Here is a 24,973-nt window from a genome sequence, read left to right as displayed (position 1 = left end):
ATGTTTTATATTGAATGTGTTGTTTTCAAATAAAATACCCCTCATTTATATACTTCTGAGATAGGGGATGTGACTTTTCAAACTAGAAAGTCATCTCTCTTGAAAAAATGAAAAAATCCTGTCCATGATTTTAAACGCTATCAATATTAATCGCATTCCTTACAAACTTTATAACATTGATTAGGCATCTTTATTTTTATATTTTAGCACCACTTTATAGTTGATTGTTAATAATACAACCATTGAAAATTTTAATTTCCAAAGTATCACTGATAATTGACTTATGTCGGGCTTGGATGTTAAATGTGGTTTCCTAAATTTGAAGATATTTTAGTGAAAGTATAACCATGCTCATAATCATGCGACAAGGATGTAGTCGATGCCCGCAAATATCTTGCTGTGTGAGATATGTTTCATTCAACCTTCGATTCGGCTCCATATCAACTGCCAATATAGTCCTTGTGTTGTGGATAGAGTTGCACATTAGTTTTAGTATCCCCATGTCTACACTTGGCAGCTCTTTCTTTAGAACTTACACACATAGAAGGGTTCTATTCATCGACTCCATCTTTATTTCACCGTGGTTGTTCCTTGGCAACTTTCACATATCTTTTATCGGGCCTGAGAGACTTGGTCTCCATACAGAGCGGTATCTTCATTGCCATGAATGTAAAGGGTGGTCAACATATCACTAATTGAACTATGTATTTTTTCATGATGATGAAGCCCTTATATGCCAATATTTCTCTTTTGAAGATTCTGGTCATTTCTTACCCTCAGTATCGTAGATCCTATAATCGCTGAAGATTATTCTTTTGTCGTTTTTATTAGTAACATTCATCGTTGCATATTTGGTGGTATGTTTGACTAGTTATTGTAACTACTGAAACATGTCTTTCAATACATCCAACTTCATATATGTTTTCAAGTTCCAGGTTTCATTTAAAGGAGTCATTAGAGGATGCCTTAATTGTTAAAATCATTTTGTCCCTGTTTGCTGCTACATCAAATATCTGAGTTGATATCCATGATATTATTGTATTTGGCTACAACTGCCCTTGACCATTCTTATATGTCTATGGTCTCTTTGTGAACACTCCAGGTCATTGCTGTGAGAAGGTGCAATTTGAATTAACACACTGAACCATTGAAACCAAATAATTTCCTTTAGGATGGAGGGCTATTGACAAAACCTCATGCAGAACTGTAACAAGCTTTTTCACAGACTGTTGCTTTACAAGATTGTAAACCTGAATGTGCAACATTTTAAAAGGGTTCTGAGTTTGCTGCTTAGATAGTGAATAAGTATTGCCCTGTTATTAGCATCCAGTGAAATTATGGCAAAGAAGTCCTTTTTATGATGCCAAGGTATTGAGTGAACAGGCTTCTAATGGATTAATTTGAGAGCATTAAACTTTTCATGTTGAGTCAACTTAATCTGGCCAGTTATCAGCATCATTTGAACCTATTAACGACATGTTCTTGCTTGCATAAATTCAACCACTTGTGATACTTTGAGAAGCCTAAAACTATAGAAATGTAAATGATCAATTGACATGACATAAATTGTGTAAAAAATAGGAAAGTGTCCACAAATGGAGCATTTAAAATTTGGGCTCCATCAGGTCCAGCACTGGGAAGGCTTAAGAGATTGGTTGGTGTGAACAATTGCTCATGAAATGTGGGCTGATAAGCATTGATTGAAACTACAGATTTGAATACCAATAAGTTATGCTTCATTGCGGAAAACACCACATATATGAAGTGATTGACATAGAGAGATCTATATTGAATGGGTTATAATTCCTGACACTTGTAGAAGATTTTTAAAATGGAGTAAAAATCTATGTGGGCTTGATTCTGGGGAAAACTACATCAGGCATGAGCTGGACTTGTATTATGACTGGTCACCTCCTAGAAAGTCTAAATTATTTATGCCAATTAACATCACCTAGTTGTAATGAGAGCTAAGTGGACCATTCATGCACCTGAAGTGCATCATGACCATCACCTAGCTGTAATGAGTGTGAAGTTGAAAATTCATGCTCATGAAATATGGGTTCTTGTGAACCTAGTACTCATGAGATATGAGTTCTTGTGAATAATTACTTGTTAAATATGGGTTGATGAAGATTGAATTGATTCCGTGCTGTTGAATTTTGGTTAATAATCAAATAATTTGACATGATATGGAAACACCATTTTAATAGACATAATTAAATTTGTAATGATCATACATTCAAATTTTAGGGGTTCCGGATTCAAAATATCTCATTTTAGAATCTGCCATTTTAGAATCTGCCCCTTAAAAAAACTGGTTATTCACTTGTTTTTGGTTTTCTTATAAATATAGACTTCATTCTTTTGTGCCATGCTGTTTCTTTGCTAATTAAACTCTGTGCTACTGTTGTTATGACATAATCAAAACAACTGCACTGAAATTTCTGATTTTTCAGATCAACAAAAGATTTTTTCTATCTTCTAGCTAACCTTGTCATTTGAGCTCACTTATTTTACCTGTACAACATCAGCTGATTGGGCAAATGTGCAGTGTCATCCTAATAAATAGCATTGAGTGGATGTAGAATAGGAATAGATAAACCTCAATAACTGCACAATGAAATTGGGTCTCTATCCATCAATTATCATGTAAAAACATGAGCCATCAATTGCTCATGATTCACACAGGTTATTCACTTGTTTTGGTGTTCTTATAAATATAGTCTTCATTCTTTTGCATTATTCAGTTCCTCCCCTTTTTCCCAATTACAATAATAACTCTTAAAATATCTACACTCTAGCTATGCTGTGTCTTTGCTAATTAAATTCTGTGCTACTGTTGTTATGACATGATGAAATATCACAAACCGGATATTTAGTAGATTTCTATTTTTACAATATATTCAGAACTAAACATTGCAGATGTATTACAAAAATTCAACAAAACCAGCAAAATCTCCAATAGATACTAAGTCATTCTTTCTCAAAATAATATTCGAAATGCCAGCATATGAAAGTAAATTACATACGAATAGAATTAAACCAGTAAACTCACATTACATTCCTTCAAACATGTTATTGCATTATACAATAGCAATACAATAATCAACATCCAATCCTAAATACAGCTGAACAATCAGATTGGAAAACTTAAGAAAAGAACCTATAAGCACAAGCGAGATATCTGATGTGACGTCTCCAAGGACAATGGGTTTGTGCCCACTGTCTACCAGCACGAGGGGCTACGTCCTCTTACTAGCGAAAAGCTGAAGCTTTTTGAAAAACTCTCAGAAGAGAGAAAATTGAACTGAATCATAAATCAGGCATGCCCAGGAATGAGCCTCTTTCCCTTTTTAATACACAAACTCAGACTCTTCGACTCCCCCTCTGGCTTTCGTCCTATTCCCTTGTGACTCTTTAAATTCCCTCTGGCTTTTCGTCTTATTCCTTCTTGACATTTTGCCCTTTTTATAACATTAAAGTGACCTTTTAATAATTTGTGTCTACACTCTCATAGTCAATTTTAACATTATATATAATAAGACTTCAATATTTCTAATGTCTCAAAAAGGGCACATTACAAATCTCCCCTCTTTAAAATTGCTTGTCCTCAAGCAATCAGTGCCAGGATCCTATATGAGTCTGCATGTAGCCCTGTAGCCTAATCTAAAAGCAAATCCAACCATCCTGCGAAGCAATGTGTCACTTTGCAATCCATCCGGCACCCAGATCCTTGGATCCCATATAACTTTATGAAGTAACGCTGCACCTGTAAGCTGTACAACTCTGATCATCATTGTATCCAACCTCAAACTGAATAGAATTATAACAAGGTCCTCAACAAGCCATAAATGCATATGATCATCACCTGGATCCCAAACCCTGTTGTCATAGCCAGTCGATATGATAAGATAGAAATGTATCAGTGAACTATGCATAACCTAGTAGATGATGACAACCTGACTTAAATAAATGATGTAATAAATAAGCCGCTCATAAACTGAGTAACACCCTAGGTGCATCAAATACCATACTGTCATCATCAAACTGGAGAACCTCCAGGTACATGTGTACTATATATAAGATTGAAGTTGATGAAAACCCGTTCCTTGAGATTGAAACATAACTCCCATCAATACTACACCAAAAACTATCCAAAGGCTGACGTATGCAATCCAACCAACTGTTGTATGGTGTGAAATCGAAGACCTTACTATAACTGATCCAATGATGATCAACCGTAGTCATTTCACCACTGCCATCCTGCGAGCCATATTCATTACTAGGAATCGTACCAAGATTCCATATTCTGAAATCAGAATGATAATCAAAAGGAGAGTCCTCATTTAACACAAAAAGGGGATTATTGGAAATCCAATCAGCATCTACTTCAAACACAGGGTTGTCAATAAGCTGAATGTGATCTGAAACTTTGGTACTTGGTTTTTTAGGACAATTGTCCAAGTCATAAGTTTGCTGAATGCTATCAAGCTCAATGACAACTTCTTTGAAAAACTCTTGCCTCACCTTACCCTCATGTTCTTGATAGTGATTCGTGACCTTGATCTTTTAGGACAACTGTCCAAGTCATAAGTTTATTGAATGTTATCAAGCTCAATGACGACTTCTTTGAAAAACTCTTGCTTCACCTTACCCTCATGTTCCTGAGAGTGATTCGTGACCCTGATCTAATTTTTTGCTTTTTGAAGAGAAAACTGAGTTTCATTCAAAGCCTCTTGAGTAGATTTAAGCTCCCTATTGAGTTCCATAATCCCATTCCTTTCCTTTTTCAACTGATCAACATATATTTCAGCAACCTAAAGAATGTTATCCCCGTCGGAAAACAAATATAAATAATCTGATTTTCATAGTTTCAAGAGCTATTTTGATCACTTGCTAATCAGAAACAAGCCAATCTACTTCCACTCCCTTTTGAACCTTTCTGTAGAGATCTTCCACCATCTTGTGAGTGCTGTCATAACGAACCAACGATGCCACAACTATGTCATTACTAACTTTCAATTGATTCTTTAAGGTATGCATGTCATTATTGTCCTGTTAAAGTGGTTCATCGTCTTGCAGGTTATGTTGGATTGTTCCTTTGAATTCCTGTCATGGGCGTAGGAAATATAGGGTTCATCACACAAAGACCCCAACTTGCTATTACCTTGTGTGTAACTGACCTCATCCACCCGCTTGTCAAAACTAATCTCCAAATCACCAACATAGAAACTTGTACCCTATATCACCTCTTCTGCGTGATCACTAGAAGGCTGCAAATCAATGGGGGTTGACTGCTCTACTTTTTCAAGACCCTTTGTTTGATGATTTTGGTTTGCCGGAAATTCTTCATAAACACCTTTGCGTTAGTCTTCTACAAGGAGATCTTTAACTAGTTCAAAATACATTCTTTTTGCCATTTCAGTCTTATTTTGCTGCTCTAGATGAAAATCCATGTAATCATTGAATGATAAAACATTCTGAATTCGGGTAGGAAGTTCTTTATACTCTTTGTAAATGTCAAGTATTCTGCTCTTATATCAGCTTCAAAATCATGGGCTAACTGGGCTTGTGGCTTCTTATTATTTATCATGAGTTAATCCTAGCCTTGTATTTTTTTCCTTAGGTAAATTACTTGCTTGTGCATGTGAATACTCAAAAGTGCCCACTTGCAACACCAAATGTAATCATTGAAATTATCCGTTGCTTAGGAAATCTTTATTTCCTATACGATGTAGAGTGGGAATATCACTCAAGTTCACAGATATAGAGATATGCTAATCGTACAGAATAACGCAATTGAGATACATATAAAGTAAAACACAGAATGTACCAATACTATAATACCAGTAGGCAAGGAGATATTTTCTTTATTAATACCAAAAAACCATTATGAGTAAATTACCAATGTTCTAGACATTTATAGAAGGGTCGATTAGTTGGAAACCAATCGACGCATTTCCTCACCACCTAACTACCCAACCCGACTAGCTTTAACAAGCACTAAACATAATAGTTATTTTATTCCGACATCTATCCCCCCCCAAAAAAGAAGTCCTCTTCTAGACGACTTTAGAACATGAAACAAAAACAACTTTAACTTCAAGAAGGATGGGAGGACATCTCTATGCTCGGAGTTCTCCTTAGTCATTGCAAGGCTCGCTTTGCTGTCTTCTGCTTTGTTCGAATGCCCTGTAATACCCATAGTGTGTCCATCTTTTTAGCTTTTGCTGTGGCAATCTTGCCCTCCATTTCAGCTTTTTCTTTGTACCAAGCTACCTGCATAGCAACCTTCTCTGCTGCCCACTACTGTTGAAGACTCTTTCTTTCTAGCCCCCAAACTTTAGCTAGTTTTTTCTCCTTTTAAAGTTTCAAAAAGGTTCCCCGAAAAGCAACCTCCATTGCTGTCAATGCTTTTAGGAGAGGCGATTGGTCTTGTCCCATGTAAATGATAGAACTGCTCGTCCATGTGGTAGCCATGTCTTCCTCTGAATAACCACCTTGTTCTAGTAGTTCCCAATCTGTGTGGCAGTTAGTCTGTATAAAGGTTGCCAATGTCTCTGCTGTGGTGATGATGGCCTCTAGATTCTAAGCCCTAGCCTACTGTACGATCCTCCAAGTAGAATGCTCCATGGCATGAAGCTTAGTGAGGAATAGTTTAGCCTTGGTTGCAAAAGATGTTGTGTCTGGTGGTTCTCCGCACTCACTTTGTATCTCAATTTGTTCTTCAGTAGCTTTCGCTAGGGGTGAAGACACCATGCCTTCCTCTTCGAGTAACTTGTTTGCTTCCTCTAGGACCGTATTTGTCATGGCCCAATTCGTACTAGCTAGTGTCGTCATGCTACCTTGGGTGTCAATTTTCCGAGTTTTTTTTCTCTCCTCCTACTAGCTGTACCACAAGAGCAGTTGGAGGGACTACTTCTGGACCACTGGGTGTTTGTACCCTTGCTTTATGAGCACATTTTGTTTGGCACCTCAAATCTATGACTTTAGTACGAGAGGGCTGTTCCAGAAAGATAAGTGGCGCCATCTTCGGAACTAATACTCTGGAAGCCCCCATTTGTTGCTTGCCACCTCCACTTGTTCCTTCTGTGACTCCTGCTTGATTTGGCTTGGAGGTACCTGCTGCCTTAATTTTGTTGGGATCATTAGGTGGTTTCTGGTAAAGTTCTGGAGGTTCTGCTACCCCGGCTGGAAGTCTTAGTACGAGAGGGCTGTTCCAGAAAGATAAGTGGCGCCATCTTCGAAACTAATACTCTGGAAGCCCCCATTTGTTGCTTGCCACCTCCACTTGTTCCTTCTGTGACTCCTGCTTGATTTGGCTTCGAGGTACCTGCTGCCTTAATTTTGTTGAGATCATTAGGTGGTTTCTGGTAAAGTTCTGGAGGTTCTGCTACCCCGACTGGAATTGGTCCCTACGTAGGTGGTAAAAACATTATTGCCTGCAGAGTCCCTTGGAGATGATTCAGACGGATCTTCGCCTCTTGTGAGTTGGAGGAGGATGAATCCGTATCGCTGCCTTTTCCTTCTTAACTTTCATCATCATCTTCCTCTTCCTCTTCCGCTTCTTCGGTCATTCCTATTTGTTTCTATTTTTTTTTTCTTGGGCTCACCTCCATTATGAGATCCTTCATCCAAGGTATCCAGAGGGAGTTAGTAGGTCATAGTTGGTTTATATGGTTCTTCTCTACTAGCTGGTACTAATGTTCCCCGGTGGTCGCTGCTCACCTGTGTGCGCATTGCCTCTAAGAACAAAGCCACCAAATGATGAGGCATATAAAAGGCTTTATCTTTCAACTCCATAAATTCTCGAAGTCAATCGCAAAGGAATTTAGCCTAGTTATATATCTGCCCATTGTACAATCCATCCACTGTAGGTAACATCCATAGGGCAATGTCAGAAGTGCGGATGCCCACAGTGAGCTTGCTTTTAACCAAATCTATCACGCAGCTCCATTCAACATTTGCTATAAAAATTTTCTTCAGACCCTGATTGTTCTTGAGGATTCCTTCCCATTCCATACTTGTAAGGTCTTTTTTTGGGCACATTAATTTCAGCCATTTTTTCATGTCTGCTACTGTCATAGAAATTTTTTCCAATTCTTGCCCTCTGTTAGGAATTCCGAAAACCTTACTGCATAAGAAATTGTCACTTGTTGCTGGAAATGCTGTATTACAAATTTATGACCTGATTCTCATACCTTGTTATTAAACTCTGTAGGATAGACTCAAACTCTTCTAATTCAAAAATTGGCATGAAAACGATTTTATCTACCTTTGCTGTACATAACACTTTCTTTAGGAGATGGTCTACCTTTGTTTTTTCACACCAAGTCCTGCACTCGCTTCCCATCACACTTTCAAGTGTAATATTCTCGGCTGTAATGGTGATTTTTAGTACCAATTTCCTTTTACTTTTTGTCATCTTCCTTACCTCCTTTGCTTGCAATACGACAAATTTCTTCTTTTTGGAGTTGATAATGTTTCCCTTGCTCAAATTTCCAATATTGAGTTTCACCATTGTGTGTCTCTGTGATAATTCCCAAATCTACAATTGGCTGTATATGCCACCTGTACCAACCGTCCTGCAATAGTTCTTGGAATCAACTTCTACAGGTTGTCTTGGATTCCGTATAGATTTCACAAGTACTAGGAATGCTCATACTCCTGTCTGCTGTACTCTTGTAGGTTGCCTTACCTCTATCTATAGTCCTTGCCTTACGGTGTCTCTTCTTGCCGTACGGGATTACCTCTTATGCCCCCTTGCCATATGAAACTTTGACCTTGATGCCGTATGGATGTGAGTAATTGTCGTACGAGCTTGAATGGATTCTGTATGGATGTGGATAAGAGCCGTAAGGACGTTACTTGGTTTTGTTGTATGGTGCCATGATTAGGTAAAATTTGCTGATGCCATACCTTGCCTTGCTTCCGTACGGACGTGTTTTGGTGTCGTACTCTGCCTTGCCTCTCGTACGAACGTGTATTAGTACAAACCTGTCTTGGTGAATTGTTCTTGTACGGATGTGTTTCCATATCCTTCCCTCTTGTACGACGACCTTTCCTCCTCGTACGACTGTTTGTACGACCACTCTTTCTTTAGTCCTAGCCGTCCATATGACTATCTCTGCAATTTCCTGTGTGTCTTTTCTATCTTTCCCAATTTCTTCTTTGTCACTCCGAGTGATGTTTTGGGTAATGTTTTGTGATTCCGTCTCTTTATAATAACTTGGTTCGGTTTTTTCTCTTTTCACTTTTGATCCTTTTCCCCCTTTTATATTTATAAAATAGCGACTTGCCACTTTGTTCCGTCTCTCATACGCTTTTAACTTAGACCTATTTACTAGGTCTCTAATAGGTTTGTTATGCCAAGTAGATAACTTTCTTGCCCCATTCTCTTTATATTCCGTGTAGTTCTCCGAGTACCTTCCTTCCGACTGAGAGTCTTGTATTTGTAACATATTACATTCTTCGTGGAAAACTTCATAGTCTTCCATTTGCTAGTGGAATAATCCCTTAAGGGTATTTGTGTCGTTGTCTGAGCATTCCCCTAGTCTGAGCACACCTTCCTCATCTGGTTCCATCCTTTCATAGTTTTCTCCTTCAGAGTCTAATGCCAAGTCCTAATTTACTGATTGGTTTCTGAGATCAATGATGTACTTTCTTCCTTCAGTCTCAATAGATAGTGTGTTCTGTTTTCAGTTATGGGTAGCTTTTGCTGCAACCAACCATCCCTTGCCTAATAAAGCATCGTACCCTTTCTTTTCTAAAGAGATAACCACAAAATCAATAAAAAATTGTTGCGTACCCACGATGACTTTTTGTCCCATCAGTATTCCTATACTCTAGATTTCATGTTGGTTTGCTCCTACTAGTTGAAATGTCGAGGGCCAGAGTGTAGGTTGCCCTAATTCCTTCCATGTTTCTTCTGCTAAGACATTTGCACTGGAAGCTCCATCCACAATAGTATTTGAGAGTTTGCACCCTAGTATCTCCATCTCTACTACTGCTGGTGTTCTCCCTATCCCTATGGTGAACAATGTATTGTCTTCTGTGTGCACTTCTCCTTCTCTTTCTTTGAGGTTGTCTCTTTCGGTTTTGCCCCCTATGTTAGTGCCACTTGCAATTGGGGTAATGTTTCTAATAATTCACCTATTTTTTTCGAGATAGTAGTTTCTAATACTTGCCTCACAATATTCGTTATACCCCTACTGGAAGTAGGTTTTTTTGACGTCTTTCCTTGCTCCCTTGTGCTATCTTGAATGTCCTTCTTTGCTTCATGAAATCTTTCTGTCTTCGTACTAGCATCTTGGTAGGTTGATTTTCTAGCTTGCATCTTGGTGACTGCCAAAATTTCATCTTCTACATCTTCAATGTCTAACATATTTACTCTCTTTTGTCTCAAGCAGTTTGTATCTTCACGATTGCCTGGCCCACACCATTTACAGAGCATCCCTCCATTTTGTCCTTCTCTGCTTTGGCAATCTTGTGCAAAGTGTCCCCATTCATTACATCTCCTACACTAGATCATTGGTCTCCCTTTGGAATCATATTGAAGTGGATGCCGGGGTGTGTTGTTATTGCTTTTGTCGTTACTTTTATTGTTACTTCCTCTCCTGTTGTTTCTGTATCCTCCTGGTGAGGCTTCCGTATTTGTATTCTTCTGAGGAGTGGAGGGTGGTGTAGATTGTTCCCCTTGGGTCAGGAATACTTGAGCACTCCATGTTTTTAAATTGTAAGGACAATCTTTAATTGTGTGCCCCATTACCTAACAAATCTCGCAAAATGCTTTCTTTGAGCAAGATCCTTTTGTATGGCCTTCCTTTTCACAGTCAGTACACCAGAGTTCTCTCCCTTCTTTCTTTTCTTGTTTATTCCTTGCCACTTCCTTCATCAATCATCTCAGATCTTTTTAAGGCTTGAATAGTTTTTGATTTTTCTTCACTCTCTTCCGAACTTTCACTGGAGCTTCCATGCCTTCTCGCCTTTGAGCTTTTACTCTCACTTTCTATGTCCATGGTGCAAGTACATGCATCCCCAAAGGTTGATGGTGGAACTATCTTCATTTTCTTTTCTAAGGGAAGGTTTTAGTCCTTCAATGAACCATCGTTTCTTCAGTCCATCTGCTGGCTTGTTGTCCAGTTTCCCTATGAGCTCCTTCAGTCGTCTAGTATAGGCTTTGATAGATTCACTCTTCCGTTGTCTTAGTGTTATAAATCTCTGTTACAATTTCATCATCGTCTCTCAACAATCTGAATTCCTCTTCAAAAGTTGTGCGGATATTACTCCAGTTGTTTTTCTTTGCTACGTCTAAGTCGGTATACCAATCAATGGCAATACCCCTTAGTGTGGGGGGGAAGGCTTTTAACCATTCTGCTAGGTCATTTTCTCCATTTGCTTGCCATATTGTTATGCACATTTTACAATGCTAAGCAAGATCTTCTGAGCCGTCCCCTGTAAACCTTGGCAATTTTTGTTTGTCTGTAGCCATTATGTGAGGTTTTTTCCCTCTTGTGGGAACACTTCTTCCAACACTTCCTCTCGATGGGACAGCTCCTCCCGATGAAACACTTCCTCCGGAGTGAACTCTGTATGGAACACTCCCTCCCGATTGGAAGTTCGTTCTCAAGGAGGAACTACTGAAAGTATCTTCTTCTTCTTGACCTTGCTTTTGTCAGAGATCTTTTCCCGCAAACGTTTGTGGATTTCTGTCTCCCAACTTCCTTGTTGGTGTCTCCGAGATGACTAAATTTTCTATACTTTCGATTTTATGTGTTGGTTATCAAAATCATTGATTAGAAACCTATGAACCTTGCCTGCTTGATGCTGGGATATCTAATTGATTTTGGACAACTTGACAGGATCAATCAAATTGATTTGAATCGTCTGCACTTTTGGCTTCGCAAAAACCAAGGCCTATACACCTGATCTTGGACAATAGAACTTGGATCCAAGATGTTTTATAGCAAATAGATAAAATGCAAAGACAACTTCCTCAAGTGGCAAGATTTTAAGGAAAGCTTCTGGATTGTGACTGGTTAATATTATTCTTCAAAATTTGATTACTTTAATAGATTTGAGAATTGCTGAAAGAAAAAATTTAAAACGAATTACTAAACACGTAAGTATCAAACTCTTAAAGGAAAGAGGCTAAATTATTGCCAGCATATGGATTGAAAATTATGAGCAAATTAATGATCAGTGCCGAAGTTTAATTGGGCAATAGAGTCAAAAATATATATTCTCACATACAACTTTATGATATCGGTTATATTATATTTATAAATGATTCAGTTATTACAATGCCTAAAATTGTTTCGCTTTTACACGTATTTAAACTAGTCTATAATGTTTTAACCCTCATGTGGACAAAATAGATACAAATAAAGAAAACAATAGTATTTATCAGATCTAAATAGTAGTGAACAATTCGATCCAGTTATCATAATAATGAATTATAAACAAATAAAGAATAAAATGATCACAAAGGATGAATTATATAAATTTCAACTCTAAAACAAATAAAACTCTTATTGATTATATTGTAGGAGAGTTCGTATTGAAGACACTCAGATTGTTGATGCTCTACTCAACATAACTTGATCTCAGACAATATCAAAGTTTATGCCCAAAAATCTCAATTCCCACCTGCTTGGTTCAAACTTCAGACTCTCCTTATGAAGAAATTTAATAATACATATGCCTCAGAATATGCCTAGTTCTTTTTTAGCAACATGAATGGTATGTGTTTGATTTTTCATTACATATTTATAAAGATCCTAAGGGTGTCGGTTGTCTTATGAAACATCACACCCATTCATAGAAACTAATCAATATTAAACATAATTTTAATCATATCAAACGCAACCGGCACTTAAGGCTATTTTCCTTAATATCTTCTGAGCACTGCTCATTTCATCTTCCTGTAACTATCTCCTGCGCAATCCTTCACCTGCTAAACAGCTTCCTTCCTTCAATTTCAATCTCAAGTCACGACTGTGATGAAATTGTGTAAGCACTTGGATTAAATTTAGAGTATGTTTCAAGGCTGCTGCCATCTAATGGTCAGGTTGGTGTGCCTCTGAACTTGGGATGCGCAGGCTTCATCAGAAAATCCACGTGATGGCATAATTTTCTACAGGCAGAGCATCATTCAGATGAATATCCTTGCCACAAGAAAGTCTCCATGTCTCCATGTATTCAGATCTGCAGAAAACATAAAGCATCATCAGATACACATCATCAAACAATCACCAATTGGTTGATGAAGGGTTAGCACTATAATTCCTATGATCAAAAATTCTGAAACTGAGTCTTTCATATCTCATTCAAACTTCACTCGGATTCCCTCCTGTGTTAGCGCTAGACCAAAATGCTATTGATGTGGATGCCTGTGTGGATTATTCCTTTAATAATATGCATGGGAAACAATAAATATTTCTCCATCTCTCGACTTCTGCCGCTATTGCATATCTCAGTTACTGCTGACTTCGTGGCTGAATATTCTTGTGAGGTTTTCCATATGCAGAACTTCTTGAGATGGTATTTATTGCTGCCTGAGAAAAAACAAGGGACTTGCTATTCCATCATACACACTTCCCCAATGCTTTGCTAATAGGATCATATTTTACCTCACTTCTGCAGTATAACTGAACTATACATACTCTGAACTCCTATGCTGCTGCACATACTAATTGCTGAATATATAGAGAGTTATTGCTTGACTTGAATGACTTTCCAAACACCATTTTAGAAAATAACCCACAATAATCGATACTGTTTAATCTGACTGTTGGCTGCATTATTTGTGTGTTTCCTTACAGTATGATTGTCAGCATACAAGATTTGCCTCTACAGATCTGGGAGTATTCCTTTCAACAGCAAACCCTGATTAGTTTCTTATAAGATTAAAAGTTATTTTCTTGAAGAGCCATGGCATCTCATAATACTCTTAATTATATTTGATTGTCTGCAGAAAAAATAAGCATTCAGAGTACATTGATTCACTAATCTGTCCAAAAATAGTACCAATTATAGGATTGTAAAAGCTTAATATGAACCATTCGACTTAAGGAATGTAGGGAATATAAGCTATATTTAGTTCTCAATGATAAAACTATGAAAGAAATATATATAGGATATAGAAAATGTGCTTCAAGTGGATGCCCAAAATTTTTGGGTTCCATCAATATGCTCGATCAATCCTTCTTGAATTCTCATGGAATTCCCTTGTCCTCCCTTTAAGTTACGACATCTCTCCTGCTGCTGCTGGAGACGTAGTACCCTCAAGGCAACTTCTTCCCCGGTTTCTTCTCCTTGTACCCACTTGGGATATATATTTGGAATCAGGGGCATGAATCTATTTTATTCTCTTTCTCTTGTAACAAATTGCTTGCTAACGGGCAAGGAATCTCTCCCAGGAGATTGTACACCATTGGTGGCACTCGAAGTTCGTCACGTACCGTACCTTCAGGGACCATTCTCTTGGGCTTCCCTTTGTATGTACCGATCGATTGCAACTTCCTAGGTTGATACCAGATCATGTGTCAACTGATCTTCCCTGGTTATTTCCTCCTCTTCCAGTCACTATTTATTACTTAGATGAGCAGTACAAGGGCCTTCCCATTACTCCATCCTGTCGACCTCTAGGTTCGGACTTAGGCAACGGTGCGAAAAATTTAGAGTGGGAATATCACTCAAGTTCACAGATACAGAGATATGCTAATCATACAGAATAACACAATTGAGATACATATAAAGTAATACATGGAATGTACCAATACTACAATACTAGTAGGCGAGGAGATAGTTTTTTTATTATTACCAAAAAACCAACATGAGTACATTACCAATGTTCCAGACATTTATAGAAGGGTCGACTAGTTGGAAACCGACCAATGCATTTCCTCACCATCTAACTACCCAATCCGACTAGCTTTAACAAGTACTAAACATAATAGTTATTTTATTCTGACTACACACGAGAACCTTTCCAAGATCTCTGGTTTTCAAATCAGATTTTAACATTGTTGGTGCTGGACTAAAATCCAAATCAATGTCACTGCTGCTCAATCCAATTCCTGTTTATTCATCAAATCTTAACTTCAGAATTCCACAAATACGAACATGTTCAAACCTCTTAGAGATTTTCTGAACAATGAACAATTCCGTATTAATAATAGCGAACTGTATTCCTTTTTCTCGCAACAAAGGACTGTCATTTATGGAAATAATCTCTCAGAAGAATATATTAGCAATGGAGTTCTTGCTTACAACACTTCTTGCTGTTCTTGGCCACCTCCGGACTCTTACAATAGACAAAAGTTACCACATGCCAAATAATCACAGATTTGTGAATCAATCACAAACTTATGAATAAAATTTCTGGAACCTATGTATTGGTGCTTCCCCTTCGCTGGCTCAGTTATAGAATCTGCTAACCAATCATTCACTGATCGTCTTTACCAAGATAACAACATAAAATTGACTAGTTTTAATTGCTACTCACAGATACACCAGAACTGCAGAGTAAAGCCAATAGACAGAGATATCTCTTTTATGGCTCATACACACATTGCTCAACATAAGCTATCTGTTGTCTTTCAACTGCTTCAGCTCTGCCTCCACGTAATCAATATCATGATTTTGCCATCCCATAGACAGCAAAATTGCTGCTTGACCGTACGAAAATGAAGCTGGTATCTTCTCAAAATATAGATGAGCCAGACAAGGTACAAGATCTAGTATCTGTAGATCCCGGTTAATTCATCTACTGCCTGCAATCCAGTGTTTGTCTGTTGTTCATCCAATTCGATTCTCCCTTACTGAATCTTCTTCATTGTAATTCATGCAAATCTGATATCTTCATCAAACAGTTGAATGCAAACAGGCCATATGATTACAAGAAATGTCACAACCCAGAGCTATTGTAGTTTCAGATTTCAGTGATCTTTGTAATTGCAAATATAAAAATTGGAAACAATGAATGGTTTGTGTGGTGATCAATTACTAAATTGATTCTCTCCCTCAGTCATCGGCTATTCAGGAAATACTTCACTGATTGTTTCTCACCCATACCAAAACTTAGCCACACTGTGATTAGTTTCCAAAGTCTGTTTTTTGAATTTTCAGAATGAGTCAATAGCTGTGTATTCACTAAACTCCTGTAGTGGTGGTTTTACACTCTTTGATACTAATGACGGTAACTGAAATTGCATTCATGGCAACTAATAATATATATATTTTTTTCACTCTTATGGCCCTCACGTGGCAGGTAAAAAATGAATTGAGGCTCCTTAAAACTTGTCGAAGACTCACCCCTGGTCACAATAATTCTTACTGTTTCAAAGAGTGACTGTTATGGTAGGTAACGCCCGCGATAATCACAGTGACTGACATAAATTCTTATATTCATCCGAGACTTCAACAGAAGGCATAACGGCTTGAATTCAGCATTATTTGCTTCCTCTAACTTTCGAAACTGCCATCTACCTAGAGCCACGGGGCTAGCTCATACATTGTTGTTACCTCTTCTTTAAAACCGTAAATTAGAATGAGACGGCTCCACATGATTGGAAGGCATAGAAATCACTCTTCCACCTTTCTCAATAGTAAGGTATCTAATAATTCTGGTCGAAATCTCATTAGATTCAACTACAACATGAAACAAGCTATTTCCTGCAGTAACTTTAAAAGTAGTAAAAAAATTTGCTCATCGCACGCCAACAATTCACAGAATGGACCAAATATACCAGGAATGTTGTGATCTCTGCAAATTCTTCTTATTGAGTTAAGGCCTCATCTTATATCATGTAACTTCAGCAAGTATGTTCCTTTGAATAACGATTCCAGCCTACAGTAGTTGGTGTTCGGTTTGCACCGTACGTGATCACCTTAGATCCAATCCGTCACCCCATGCTGGATTGTTACTATTCTCGTTGCAACACTACCCCAATCCACAGTGTCCTGGTCTAGATGTTACCCGCAACAATCCCGGTGATTGGAAATGGGGATACTACTCTGTGATGAGCTTGCGGCACGAGTATGGAGACTCTACCATGAGTCTTGGGCCTGTATGACCACCATCTATTGGCCATGACTCATGACCCGTCAGGTATCAACGTTTAACCTTGCTACTGGTCACACAATGTAGATATCAGTTTCCTCTTGCTGCCAATATCCACCTGCAACTCCCACCACATCCTCCAAGGTCAAGCTGCTTCCTAGCCACGTACAATAGGCAACAGCCGACCGAACAGAAGCTTCTCCACTATTGCACTATACTGATATTGTGCAGTCTATCTGATAATTTTTTTTTTAGCTGTACTTGACTGTCTGTCTTGGGTTGGTTCGCCCTCTCTGATTACTCCTACGTTTCCCACCTTGCTTATAGAGAGAAATCTGACGACTGGGCAGCCCTGTTACCAAGAAAAATATCACTCCACCAATAACATTGCTGACCTGAAAGTAATCTCCAAGCGTAGCTGGGATTCATCCAACTTCCCTACTGTTTCGAGGGGTGTCCTCCTCAAACTAGCAGTCACATTTAATAACATATATTCGCCTTTGATACAATCTCACAAGCTGACAGGAAAGCTAGGCTTTGTTATAGCTTCACAGGCTGGCAGGAAGACCAGCTCTGATACCCCACTGAAATATCCCAAATCAGATATTTACTAGATTTCTTTTTTTACAATATATTCAGAACTAAACATTGCAGATGTATTACAAAAATACAATAAAACCAGCAAAATCTCCAATAGATACTAAGTCGTTCTTTCTCAAAATAATATTTGAAATGCCAGCATATGAAAGTACATTACATATGAATAGAATTAAACCACTAAACTCACATTACATTCCTTCAAACACGTTATTGCATTATACAACAACAATACAACAACCAACATCCAATTCTAAATACAGCTTAACAGTTAGACTGGAAAACTAAAGAAAAGAACGTGTAAGCACAAGCGAGACACCTGATGTGACATCTCTAAGGACAATAGGTTTGCATCCACTGCCTGCCAGCATGAGGGGCTACGTCGTCATACTAGCTGAAAGTTGAAGCTTTTTGAAAAACTCTTACAAGAGAGAAAATTGAACTGAATCATAAATCAAGCATGCCCAGGAATGAGCCTCTTTCCCGTTTTCATACACAAACTCAGACTCTTCGACTCCCCCTTTGGCTTTTGTCCTATTCCCTTGTGACTCTTCAACTTCCCTCTAGCATTTCGTCTTAATCCTCCTTGACCTTTTGCCTTTTTTATAACATTAAAGTGACCTTTTAATAATTTGTGTCTACGCTCTCATAGTCAATTTTAACATTATATATAATAAGACTTCAATATTTCTAATGTCCCAAAAAAGGGGACATTACACATGATCAATACAACTGCACTGAAATTTCTGATTTTTCAGTTCACAAAAATATTTTTTCTATATTTTAGCTAACATTGTCTTTTAGAGCTCACTTATTTTACCTGTACAACTACAGCTGATTGGGCCAATGTGCAGTGTCATCCTAATAAATAGCATTGAGTGGACGTAGAATAGGAATAGATAAACCTCAATAACTGCAGAATGAAATTGGGTATCTATCCATCAACTATCATGTACTTGGAGGATAAAACAGCAAATTCTGTTTTCCCTATGTCAATGAGGTTGAGTATGGCTTTAACATGTTGGCTAGCTTTGGGTTGACTGTTGATCTGTTTAATTTCTCTTTGCCAGAAGCTTCTAGGTTCACAATCTGTCATTTCACTAGTCATTGCTGTTGTTTGAAAAGAATCTGGCTTTGTTTGATGGGAACTTGCCTTTTCAGCATAATTTGTTTTGTTTGATTGGAATTTGCTTCTGAACAGAATCTTCTGATGTTTGCCTAGATTGCATGTTATTCACTGTGAATTTGTTGCAAGGTACAAGAATATTATCCCTGTAAGCCTAAGTTGACTCTTGATATTTTGTTGATTGTGTATGTGTTTGATTATGCTCTTAATTTATTATTTAGCTGCTCTACTTTCTTGACCACTAAATAAATTCAACCACTGTCACTAATGTCAACCAAATGCTTGTTCTGGACTAAACTAAATCCAGTTGACCTTGATGGGCTATGAATACATCTTGTTGATGCTGATGCACTTCTATTTATTAAATATCCCAGTTGAGGTAAGTCATGGGACACAAATTTCAATAGCTCATAGTTAGGATTAGTATTAGACTCTGTTGATTTTTATCCTAGATACCACAGGCCTGGGAATATTGTATGTGGCATGTAGAATATTCCCAGGCCTGCTCTAAGATTAGGTCTTTCCTTATTGTCAATAAGTTATGAGCTTGATAGATAAAGTGAGACCTGACTTATGTGGGCTATAGCCTCAGCTGTCGCTTTGTCATTGGAGGAACATAAGATGCTTTGAAGATATGTAAATGGCACTTTCTTCTTTCCTGCATATGTGGTGCATGTCTGGATTTTTATTGGTCTGTGTCGATGTTGCTATGATATTCTTTGTTTTTACTTTTTATGTCATTGATGTCGTGTAATCTACAGATATTGAAAACAGTTGGTCTAAATAGATTCAAAATCCTCATCAAGTAGAAGGTTTGGCATGTTAAAAGTTTAATAGATTCAAAATCCTCATGAAGTACAAGGTTTGGCATGTTAATGGTTCTTGTTATTGATACTGGCTGGCAGGAACATATGGTAGAAGATGGAGAGCGTGTGAACAGATTGTTTGAGAATGCTCCACAGGTTGGCATTGAAATCCAGGTATGCAGTAGACTTGTGGTGTTTGGTTTTCAGTGTTTCTCTTTTTCAAAGTACCATTTCATCCTATGAGCATTAGATTGCTAAGGCAATAACTTGAGGAAAATAGATGAATGTGATAAAGCCAAGTTTATTCTGATCAGACAATAAGCATTTGGATTATGATTGCCGAACTGGTGAAAAAAGAATGAGAGGCATAATGCGTTTGAATTTAGTACTCTCCTAACCCATTTCTTAATCACTTGCTATTGCCTTTTAAGAGGATAGGTTGGTTTGTTAGGGAGAGGCAGAGTAATTCTTCACAAGGTAGGTGAATCCCAAGATGGGATATGGACAGGGTCCTGAAGCCTTGCGGGAGCCTACTAGTAGATTGGTGTCTAAGCATCATATGGCAAGTAATTCCTTATCGTCCTTAGGGTTGATGATTATATATGTATATATATTTTGATCTCTATTATTATCTGATATAAATGCTGCAGCATATATACCAGACCATATAATGTCTCTGAATTCGTCATAGAATGCAGATACAATACTCTATAAATCAGTATCAATTCATAGTTAAGTTACAGCATACCTATTTGCTGTTGTGTGATGCTTGCCGGCACTTAATAAGATTTATTTCTTTTCTGATCTCTTCCTTGTGATATAATCTCTGATTCCTTCACTTCCTGACTACAGAACAAACACTTATTTGCTTTTCATTTCTTTGATACTTGCCCCTTTTATATCTTCCCATATGACGGAGGAGTCACACCTTTTCATTATATTGCCCTTTTGAAAGAGGAGCTCTGTCTTCTCACCCCGTCGGGGTTTCTGTTCTGTTGTTTTTCCTCTGCAGCTTCCATGGCTTGACCAACTCTTGCTGCTTCTGCCAGGACTATGACAGGCTTAGTAGGTTTATGACAGTTTAGATTGTCTCTTGTTTTCAGTAGTACCTGGTACAATGTCGGTAACTTTCATGGTTATAGGCATCTTGCCAATAGCCTTTGTTTATCTTTAATTTGCTTAGCCTGGGCTCCTGTTGATGTTTTTTCTGCTATTAGTGTGCTGTGTCTGTACATTCTTGGGCTGTTGTTTTGTAAAGGGTCAGCACCCTGGTTTTTGCTGCTGATTAATATCCCTTGATTACAATTTAAATTTTCTTATACTTTAGGAGATTGTTACTTTAAAGTATTTTTTTAATTTCGTTTTATTGAGGATATCCCTTAAATTAATATTAAATGACTTAGTTAAACTACTGTCATTTTTAGTGAGCTGTCTAGAATATAGTTTAAAGATTGCGGTTCGATTTAATCAGCAAGGCTGTGATAATGCTTTTATCGATGCTGTGATCTGTTACATTTATTGATGGGAGGCATGACAATGTATTTTTTTGATATTGAAGATTTTAAATAGTGCTGAGAAGTTCTGACTTTCCTGACAACCCCTACACTTTGAAACTGACTGAAAATTTTGTTCTTACACAAACTATCATAGAAATGAGCAGCATGTTCTTATACTGGGGTCCCTGATATGTAAATTTTTAGTTTATTCATTTGAAAAATACTTTTAAATTGGTTTTCTGCTAATTCATAACTAAAAGTGAGATTTAAAAAGGGCAAAATATCATAGAATAGTACTAGTTAACAAGAAACCATCGAGTTAAAGTCGGGATATCTTAGTATGTGGACTACCATTCCAAGTTAATCTTGGCATTATTATCATACTTAATTAATGTTGCAAGCAAATTCATTAAATGAAAAAGCATCGACGTTATAGTCCACTTTTTAAAAATATTACTTTTTCAAATGCTTACAAATGAGAATGATAGTGATGGAGGTAATTTAGTTATATAGATATTGAAGTTTCAAGAAATTCTGTATTCTTCAACAGTTCAAATTCATGTTTGGCTTGTCGTCACTTTGTAAAGTACCTTTTAAGATATATCAACGAACTTGCAAATTTCTCAATTTTCAGCTCTGATGTTTTGTCAAACAATTGGCTGAATATTGAATTGGTAAATATTTCTGACTTCAATGTTCAGAAACAGCCACAAGTTACATATATATATTGACATAATAATTAACAGTTGACATGCATTGAACAAATCATTGACACTTTCATAAACACTTTGCGTTCAATTGAGTCATTTCACGAACAATTGATGTAATTTATGACCTTATGCTGTAATCGGCAGTAAATACTGATGGTGTCTGGTCTGAACTTGCCTAAAGGACCGTTTGCATCAAATTCTTAAGTTTCTTGACATATGTAGAAGCTGAGAACACAATTTATGCTGGGGTGAGTGATGCAATGTGGTTTATTTTCTGTAGCTTGATATTTGAAGTAGAAATCAGATTCCTGAATAAAATATTTAATAAGATTGTGATAAAAGTTAGAACTATATTTCCAACTGCACAGAGGACTGGATAATCCCTTTTTTTCTTTGAGGTTTTCCAAAGGATGGAGTGCCATTTTCTACACCAACGATTACCCAAATGGAAATAGATTTCGCATAGACATATGGTCTGTTGATGTTGTCATTGATGTCAACCCTCTGCTTGGTATAATTGATGATATGTTTCTATATTGTGTTTTTTCAGAATATGTGAAGATGGCTGGCAAAGCTCTTGGATTTCCAATCTGTGGTTTTAGGAACCAACATTCTGAAACAAAGAGAATATGATGAAAGAACAGCTATTTCGAGGAAAGAGAGTGGTGAAAGCAGTTCTCTATCAATCAGCTTAGTGTACATATTCTTAGGTTTCAGTTTAGTATTAGTTGTTTTCATTAACTCAAAACAAGGGGAGCCTTCCCTTATAATTAAGAGATTGTGTCTCCCGCACTATGGTGTTAAAATTATAGCTATAGTTGGATTGATTTAATATAAGGGTTATATAATTATAGCACAATGTTTATATATTATATATTATATATATAATATTATAATTATTATATTATATACATATATACATATGTTATATTGTGATTTATATTGTTAAATAATAATGATTAATCATCTCGTACTCTTATATTTATAAGAGATTGGGATCGGCATTTGGAACATACCTATAACAATGATAGTATAATTACATTTGCAAAAACCAATCCATGTTACCTAACATGGTATCAGAGCCAAACTGCAAATTTCTTACAACTAAAGCCCAGAATTTCATAAAGATAACTAGCAATAAAAGAGACAAAACTAAAACAAAGAACACCAGAAATATCCTGGGAAAACCCTTCGAGAATGAAGGGAAAAACCCAGCCACACAACACAAAAATATCTTTATTGATAATGAAATGTTCAAGTGTACAATGCCTATGGCTTAATGCGATATATATAACAATAGAAGAGCCACTTCATATTATAACCGAAGGTCTCTTGAGTTTCTCATAACTCTTATAATTAATTATGACTCTTCGAATATTCATGCCTCAATGCATGTGAATGATACATGTCATTTACATTTATTATTACAAATTAAACTTAATTGTCCTTTTCAGCTGAAGATGACAATAACAGTAATAACGTCCAGATTTCGACAGATAAAGATCTCTATCGTAGCTACAAACTTTAACACTCCCTCTTAGCAAGAGAGAGATCTTTAGCTGAACAGTCACACAAAGCTACAATAAAAAAAAATGTCAATGATAAATTCTGATCATACGAATTCAAAACATAATTCATGGAGTTACTCAACATGAATGCCTGTAACAATGAATCATATTCATAGAATCACTTAACATGAAACCCTGTAACAATCAATCATATTCATGGAATCACTCAACATGAAAACCGTGTAACAATCAATCACATTAAGCCTTTAATCATGATCTCATGAATTTTTATGGAATCTTTCAACATGACATCCAACTCTCATCACAGAATCTCTCAACATGATGACATCATGGACTCTCTCTACGTGATGTTTATGGACTCTCTCAACGTGATGACATCATGGACTCTCTCAACATGATATTCAGTATCGCATAGTGAAAGCGTTATCATAGCTGATCTTACAATCTTGTTTATTCTCATAGGAATAAAATAAGCATTAAAAAAAAAAACAAAATTTAGTTCCATTTAAGTTTCAAATTTTACAAATACCATAAGCATCACAAGCATATATGAGGAGTGAAGAGGATTCCATAAACACTCCCTCTTAACTATGAAGCCTCCCTCTGAAGCACAAGCTCCCTCTGAGCTTTGTATCTGAATGCAATAATATATCTTTAACAATATCTCCATCTCAATTAAAGCAACGTATTGCTTTTCTTGTTGCATCCTACAGAAATGAGAGATAAAAGATCAATCACTATTTATAATCAACATTTATAAATACTGAATGGTAACCACTCTAATTTTTGACTATGATAGAACTTCAAAAATCATAAGAAACTTATCTCAGCAATTCATGCAATACTTATCTCTGCAACTTGTACCCATGCAAAGTTTACATATATCATCAAGATCAAGTTCACTCATTATGAGGATGAAAACAACAATCGAGAGCCAAATAATAATTCTATGTCATCACAGATGGACACAAAGAATGAGATGCCCAAAACTTGATGAGCTTCAACAAAATTTCCTTCATCAAATCTAACACACAAAACTAAGAGGCAATTATCACAGCCCTTTCTAAATCTGCAGACGCAATATTAATTCTTCAAATTCTAATTGACGTGGCTCTTCATGAGATTGTCAAGACGTGTCTTTCCATTCCCTATGAATTCCACTTTTCTGCCTCTACCGTTGGGAATGAGCCGCATCCACGTCATAATCAATATACACATGATGTCTGATGTACGTGAATACTAAGAAATGATGAAACTGAAATCATCACAATCCATAGTTACTGAAATCAACAGATCATAATGCATGAAAACAAAAATATGAGGAAGTTAGAGAAATCAAATCGATTCCATCGCATTTGAAAATATCAATGCCAGTACTAGTAGCAGATCAGTATTTAAGGGTATAGAGAAAACTTATCTCAGTGATAATATGAATCTCTGCCTCCAATCGATTCTTCCGAGTGATAATTTCTTTAAAAAATTAGCGGTATCTCACGTGATTTTCCTGAAGCATCCTGCTATCTTACGTAATTTTCCAAGCTAGGGCTTGACTCCAAGAACAACTTGACATTCCTTGACAAGCTTCGTGTTGGAGAAAAGATGGTAACACCGAGAGGGGTGTGAGCAGTACGCATGTGTGAGGAG

The 24,973-nt window shown here is 37.0% G+C and overlaps 1 protein-coding gene across 1 annotated transcript in view; it reads left to right on the top strand.

The window, feature by feature from the left end:
* LOC149527837 (guanylyl cyclase 1) overlaps positions 1-24,973 on the top strand; it is a 247,302-nt gene that overhangs the window by 55,420 nt on the left and 166,909 nt on the right. The window contains exon 5 of the mRNA XM_089812105.1: positions 19,694-19,768. Coding sequence (XP_089668231.1) covers positions 19,694-19,768 — 75 coding nt within the window. The remainder of the gene's footprint in view (positions 1-19,693; positions 19,769-24,973) is intronic.

Source organism: Cupressus sempervirens, unplaced genomic scaffold (genome assembly GCF_028749045.1).
Source record: "Cupressus sempervirens isolate cs-2001-9-10 unplaced genomic scaffold, ASM2874904v1 CseChr00s100002_03, whole genome shotgun sequence".
Lineage (NCBI taxonomy): Eukaryota > Viridiplantae > Streptophyta > Pinopsida > Cupressales > Cupressaceae > Cupressus > Cupressus sempervirens.
The sequence above is the reverse complement of the archived record's forward strand: the minus strand, read 5'-3'. Positions and strand labels throughout refer to the sequence as shown.